The 7,567-nt window shown below is 43.2% G+C and overlaps 1 protein-coding gene across 1 annotated transcript; it reads left to right on the forward strand.

The window, feature by feature from the left end:
- Positions 1-6,626: 6,626 nt before the first annotated feature.
- On the forward strand, positions 6,627-7,172 carry LOC126267595 (uncharacterized). The gene has a single exon (XM_049972897.1). It carries the CDS (start codon positions 6,627-6,629, stop codon positions 7,170-7,172), a length of 546 nt encoding a protein of 181 aa, XP_049828854.1.
- The last annotated feature ends 395 nt before the right edge of the window (positions 7,173-7,567 follow it).

Here is a 7,567-nt window from a genome sequence, read left to right on the forward strand (position 1 = left end):
TGTCTACTAATTTGATTAACTTTATCTGTACTCTGCCCTAGTGTTAAATTTTTCTCGGCACGAAAGGAATTTCTTTTATATTGGAACAGTACGGCCTTCATATTTTTGTCACTATACATACTGGGTCTATCCCAATCTCTGTATTCCTCTACAGTTTGCCAAGTATAGCTTCCTCCAAAACAATACAAGACATTTCCTGATGTCTTAACAGATGTCTTATCCCCCTGTCCCTCCTCGTTGTCACAATCCCACATACATATCTTATCAGTCCTCATTTCTTGGCTCATCAGTCCACCTAACTTTTAGCATACGTCTATAGCACCACATCTGAAATTCCTCGATTCTCTTCCGTTCCGGTTTTCCCACAGTCCATTTATCAACATCGAGTAGAGATTTAAGTGTCAGGAAGTCGTTTCTGAAAGTATTTGTATGGAGTGTAGCCATGTATGGAAGTGAAACATGGACGATAAATAGTTTCGACAGGAAGATAATAGAAGTTTTCGAAATGTGGTGCTATACAAGAATGCTGAATCGGATAGGTAGATAACATAACTAATGAGGAGGTATTGAACACAATAGGGGAGAAGAGGAGTTTGTGGCACAACTTGACAAGAAGAAGGGACCGATTGGTAGGGCATTTTCTGAGGCCTCAAGGAATCACGAATTTAGCGTTGGAGGGCAGCATGGAGGGTAAAAATCTTAGAGGGAGACCAAGAGATGAATATATTAAGCAGATTCAGAAGAATGTAGGTAGCAATAAGTACTGGGAGATGAAGAACCTTGCACAGGATAGAGTAGCATGGTGAGCTGCATGAAACCAGTCTCAGGACTGATGACCACATCAACAACAACAACAACAACACGTGTCTTTCATTTTTTCAGTCTCAGCTCCTCTTTTCTTTACAGTGCAGCGCTTTCCATTTCCCTGGATCATCTTCAGATTGGAATTGTATGAGTTGTTGCTTACGCTACTAAACAGATTTCAATATGATCCCGGGTCATTGAAATTCACCATGGTATAAAATATGTGTAACTGAGATCGAAAAATAAACGGTTTATGTATATATTTGTCTATGTGTCAGAAGAAAGTCGAATTCTCTCGCGACAATTGTGTCGGTTAAGTAAAGGAACATCCTACAGTTATTAGCTCACTCCCACGCTTTCTGCGATGTCCGTTCATTTGGTTATCTTTATCTGTGCCCTCGTGTTAAATTTTTCTCGGCACGTTAGGAATTCTTTTTACATTCAAACAGTATGGCACTATACATATTTCTTTTGTAGTTTCTCGCTTGTATATCTTAAAGGATTCTTAACGTCTATTTTCATCATTCGTCAAACTGGGTTAATCTGGCACACCATGAATTCCTCTCCTGCATCAACCTCTTCATTCCAGTGTAGCAGTTATAACATACGTCCTCATATACTGGATCTATTCCAATCTCTATATTCCTCTACGGTTTACCATCTGCAGCTTCCTCTAGAACCATGGAAGACATTTCCTGGTGTCTTAACAGATGTTTGTAGCTTTCCGCATTCTTTTGGAGGCCAGACGGCATAGTTTAGTTGGCATGGTTGCGGTTGTTTGTCCTCTTCTCGTGTTGACTGGCGCCACTCGGTTTCGTAAGCATTGCCTGTCCGCTAGTGGCAGCAGCGGCAGTCATCGACATGTAGTAACAGTTGCCCTATCTTTTGGGCGACGTCATTGTTTTCCCGGGCCGTGTGAGTGGCGAGTTCGTTTGGGGACTGAGGAGAAGCCAAGTCCGTGCAGTACCATAATTTCGCCGGGACCGCTGGCGGCATTCATGGATGACAGATGGAATTGCTGTGGTCACAAGGGCGCACGACAAGGTCATAAACCGGATGCAGCGAGCTTTAAAATGGGTGCATTTCAATCCAAGTAGAGAAACTTCCACCATTGTGACATCTCGCGATTCTCCGGTAACTTGGGTTCGTGTTGCTGCTTGTAGTGTCGCCGAGGTGAAGAACAGCGGATGGAGTGCTTGGGGAAGGCGGATCTAATTAGCTTTCCTCGACTTCTTATTACTATTTGCTGAGTTCAACTTCTTATAATTTATATGTTAATTTTTTTTACCTGGTTGCGGCTAACGCCCCAGTTACCTGCTCAGGGTGTTAGTGTGTGTAACGGCAGCGTAAATTTCCTCGCCTTGCCGCTGCTGTCCGGTAAGGCGTGTAGTTTTGACAGCTTTCTTGACTGTAAGCGGGTTGGTGATTCTTCTGCTCTGGTGATAATGATTACTTTCTCGTTCCGGGCGCTCTAAACACAGCATTCTGGATGTAGACCGCTGGCTAAAGCTTTGGCGTATTGTTCCATCGTTGCATTTGGTTTATCGGACATCAGTTAGCTTCAGCAAGATTATCATTAGTCATTCGATGGACTACCACTAGTCCGGGTTTCCATCTTGTGAAGTGAATGCATCTCTTGGCTTCCTATCTCATCGCTCGCGAAAGTGTTTGTTGCCGGACATACTCAGAGCCCGATTGCTGGAGCTGTTTTAATTAACTTTTGCTGTTGTATTTGCAGTTTTAGAGCAGGTTAAATTTTTTTATTATTGCCATTCCTGGCGTGTGAGGCCTTCACCTGTGATTGTGGTCATTTGCCTTAAAATTCTAATCTGGTATTGGTATTTTAGCAGTAAGCTTTAAAACCTAATTTACTACCATTCCTGGGAGCTGATGCCGATTGCTTTGTTAATGGCGACTTGCATCTAATATTTGATTACCAGTAATTCGTAAGTTGCAGTTCTTAATTTATCGCTATTCCTGGCATGTACCTTCTTCTGCCAAGATCACAGTTGCTTGCTTTTAAAACATTAGGATCGAAGCGTGGAATGTCAGATCCCTTAATCGGGGAGGTAGGTTAGAAAATTTTAAAAGGAAAATGGATAGGTTAAACTTAGATATAGTGGGAATTAGTGAAGTTCGGTGGCAGGAGGAACAATACTTCTTGTCAGGCGAATACAGCGTTGTGAATACAAAATCAAATAGGGGTAATGCAGGAGTAGGTTTAATAATGAATTAAAAAATAGGAGTTCGGGTAAGCTACTACAAACAGCATAGTGAACGCATTATTGTGGCCAAGATAGACACGAAGACCACGCCTACTACAATAGTACAAGTTTATATGCAACTAGCTCTGCAGATGACGAAGAAATTGAAGAAATGTATGACGAAATGAAAGAAATTATTCGGACACTGAAGGGAGACGAAAATTTAATAGTCATGGGCGACTGGAATTCGGCAGTAGGAAAAGAGAGAAAAGGAAACATAGTAGGTGAATATGGATTGGGGGGGAATAAATGAAAGAGCAAGTGCCTGGTAGAATGTTTCACAGAGCACAACTTAATCATAGCTAACACTTGGTTTAAGAATCATGAAATAAGGTTGTTTACATGGAAGAACCCTGGAGATAGGAGGATTCAGATAGATTATATAATGGTAAGACAGAGATTTAGGACCCATATATTAAATTGTAAGACATTTCCAGGTGCAGATGTGGTTTCTGACCACAACCTATTGGTTATGAACTGTAGATTAAAACTGAAGAAAGTGAGAAAAGGTGGGAATTTAAGGAGGTGGGACCTGGATAAACTGACTAAATCAGAGGTTGTAGAGAGTTCCAGGGAGAGAATAAGGGAGCAATTGGCAGGAATTGGGGAAAGAAATACAGTAGAAGAAGAATGGGTAGCTCTGAGGGATGAAGTAGTGAAGGCAGCAGAGGAGCAAGTAGGTAAAAAGACGAGAGCTAGTAGAAATCCTTGGGTAACAGAAGAAATATTGAATTTAATTGATGAAAGGAGAAAATATAAAAACGCATTAAATAAAGCAGGCAAAAATGAATACAAACATCTAAAAAATGAGATCGACATGAAGTGCAATATGGCTAAGCATGGATGGCTAGGGGATAAAAGTAAGGGTGTAGAAGCTTATCTCACGAGGGGTATGATAGATACTGCCTACAGGAAAATTAACGAGACTGTAGTGACCTATTTCTGACAATCGATTCCTTCAAGTGTACAGTGCTTCATAAACATTCCGTGAAGTGTTAATTTACGTGCAGTTATGTAGTTATTCTTCGACTTAGCTGTTGTTACTTATTCCGTGCTGTTCATGTCTACACAGTTCATTCATGTGTGTGTGTTAAGTTATTGCTAAATATATGTGGGAATAAAGGAATTGTTTTCTCCAACACCCAGATTTGGTGACGCCGACGTGACACCCGACGAAATACGTTAACATCCGCGTCGGCTTCAGCGTTTAACGAAGTTCCGCAACGGTCACGTTTGTAACTTCCGCGCAAGCCGCCTCGCGCTCGTTTCAGCACGATAATGACCGATTCGCCAGTCTCATTTCAACCTGAAGCCAGCAGTGCAATTAACAGGGTGACGACAAAACCTCCACCATGCTGGTTACATAATCTTCTATTGTGGTTTGCCCAGTTAGAAAGCCAGTTCGTCCTAGCACAAATATCGGCGGACGAAACTAAGTATAGCTATGTGGTTGCAGCACTTACAGAAGATCTAGCCGCAGAAGTACAAGATATCCTAGCCGCACCACCGGATACCGATCGTTATGCATCCATTAAAAACGCATTAGTAACGCGTTTGTCACAATCAGAGGCAAAACGGCTAGAGAAGCTACTGCGCACTGAAGAACTCGGAGATCGTACTCCATCACAACTCTTAAGACTTTTGCGCACACTGGCAAGTAACACTGTAACTGATGGTGTGCTACGAAATATATGGTTGTCTCGGTTGCCGTCAGATACTTAAAAAATTCTCACGGTATGTTTAGGCGATTTAACCGCACTGGCACAAACGTCCCGCAGGTTAATTGAAATGTATCCCTCATCAAGTGTCTCAACATTAACGCCACAACAAGAAAATTCGCCCACAGTGACGCTAGTCTCCCTACAGTCACAACTGGCAGAGTTGACCGCACAGGTAGCTGCATTACAAACAACGCACAGCCGCCAACGGCCACGCAGCCGATGGTCACGAAGTCGCAATCGATCATGATAACTACAGAACTTATGCTGGTACCACAAGACATTTGGTAATGATGCACGAAACTGTACGCCACCTTGCAAGTGGAAACATGAGGCAGACACCGTAGCAGCCATAACTTCCAGTGCAAACACTCGATGACTTTTTGTGACAGACAAAACTACAGATTCTCGTCGATACAGGCGCAGAAGTGTCCGTCTATCCAGCAAACTGCCTATCACGCCGGAGCTGCGACGATTGTTATCTATACGCCTCCAATGACTCCAAAATTAGAACATCCGGTCGAGTAACATTATTCCTTAATTTGGGACTAGACCGTGTGTTTGAATGGCAATTTACAGTGGCAGATATATCACAGCCTATCATCGGAGCAGATGTTTTGTCCATCTAAGACTTACTGCCAGATCTGCGACGTCATTGACTAATAGATTTGACTACTAGTCTGCATACAACAGGAATAGTCCGGGTATCACACCACTAGAAGTACGCACAGTCACAGGGGACAAACCATATATACGATTACTGAAAGGATACCCCGAGATCACACAGCAATCGTCTACTCTCCCACCAATCAAGCATACAATCGTCCACATTTTGACCACGCCAGGGCCGACAATTCACGCTCGGCCTAGACGTTTAACGGCCGAAAATCTAAAAGTGGTAAAGCAGGAATTTCGCAGCATGCTGTCACAAGGTATCTGCAGAGTTTCTAGTAGCAGTTGGGCATCCCCAATTCACATCGTGCCTAAATAGAAGGATGGATGGCGGCCCTGCGGTGACTATCACCAAATCAATGCAAGGACCATTCCAGACCGGTACCCAGTTCCACATATAGAAGACTTTTCTACAAATGTTCACGGTAAGACTATATTTTCTACCATTGATCTAGTTCGAGCTTACTATCTGATCCCTATAGCTGCAGAAGATATTCCTAAAACAGCGGTGACAACACAATTCGATGCCACAGCAATTCAGAACACAGGCAATTGCATCAATGCACAATCTGTCACACCCAGGAGTAAGAGCCACACCCAGATTGGTCAAACAAAAATTTGTATGGCCATGTATGCACACAGACTGTAAAGCATTTGTGAAGCAACCCCTGGCGTGCCAGAGGAATAAAATCACATAGCACGTCAGGGCCCTATTAGGCACATTTCTTCCACCAAATCAGCGTTTTGACCATGTGCATGTTGACATCATCGGCCTACTCTCATCATCGGAAGGCTACAGTTATTGCCTCACGGTGATTGACAGATTTACTAGGTCACCTGAGGCATTTCCAATGAAGAACAGTTCCACTGAGAATTACAACCGATCAAGGACGACAATTTGAAGCCTACGTTTTCAAAGCATTGGCTACGTTATTAGGTACGAAACGCATACACACCACAGCATACCACCCCGCATCAAATGGCATGGTTGAGCGTCTTCATCGACAGTTAAAGGCAGCACTGAGGTGTCACGCAACACCGAATTACAGAGACAGTACCTATCGTACTTTTGGGTCTACGAAAGTCTTTCAAAAGTGATCTGAAAGCAACAGTAGCAGAACTGGTGTATTGACAAACGTTACGCCTACCTGGAGAATTTCTGAACAGCATGGCAGATGATACAATCACAGGCTTAGAATTCGCCACAAGATTAAGAGAGCATATACGCCAATTGAGGCCAACAATGCCTAGAAACCAGCTTGGAAGACACTCGTTCGCTTTTGCAGAGCTAGACGAGTGCACGCATATATCCTTACGCAATGATACTGTGCGCAAACCACTGCAGCCACCATATGACGGACCATATCTGGTAGTCAGTAGGGATACCAATACTTTCCGCATAATGATTAACGGTACCCCCACCACAGTTGGAGTGGACCGTATCAAGCCTGCATTTCTGGAGGCAACACCCACCACAGCTACCACTGAACACAAATCAGAGAAGAGAGGAGAAGCTACAAGATGTGTTCCTGTACCCCATGAAGACCACAACGCTCAGCGAACACCAGTCACTGCAACACCAAGACCGACGTCGAGGACTACTACACCACTCCCTGTCACAACCACTGACACACGTGACGCAGACCCCGGTTTCAACAAAGAAGTAGTTACAAGAGCTGGACGCCGTGAGAAATTTAATCTGCGGTATCTTTAGCATTAAAGGGGGGGTGTCATGTAGTGACCTATATCTGACAATCGATCCCTACAAGTGTACAGTACTTCATAAACATTCTGTAAAGTGTTAATTTACGTGCAGTGATATAGTTATTCTTTGACTTAGCTGTTGTTAGGTATTCCGAGCTGTTCGTGTCTACACAGTTCATTCATGTGTGTAGTGTTACGTTATTGCTAAATATATGTGAGAATTAAGGAATTGTTTTCTCCTACACCCACAAGACCTTTGGAGAAAAGAGAACCACTTGGGTGAATATGAAGAGCTCAAATGGAAACCCAGTTCTAAGCAAAGTTGGAAAAGCAAAATAGTGGAAGGAGTATATAGGCTCCGGGAGTAGACAACATTCCATTAGAACTACCGACAGCCTTGGGAGA

The sequence above is a fragment of the Schistocerca gregaria genome, chromosome 4 (assembly GCF_023897955.1).
Source record: "Schistocerca gregaria isolate iqSchGreg1 chromosome 4, iqSchGreg1.2, whole genome shotgun sequence".
Taxonomy (NCBI): Eukaryota; Metazoa; Arthropoda; class Insecta; order Orthoptera; family Acrididae; genus Schistocerca; species Schistocerca gregaria.

Excerpts from the sequence above, each read along its gene's own strand:
- LOC126267595 (XM_049972897.1), top strand. The coding sequence starts at position 6,627 with ATGGCAGATGATACAATCACAGGCTTAGAATTCGCCACAAGATTAAGA.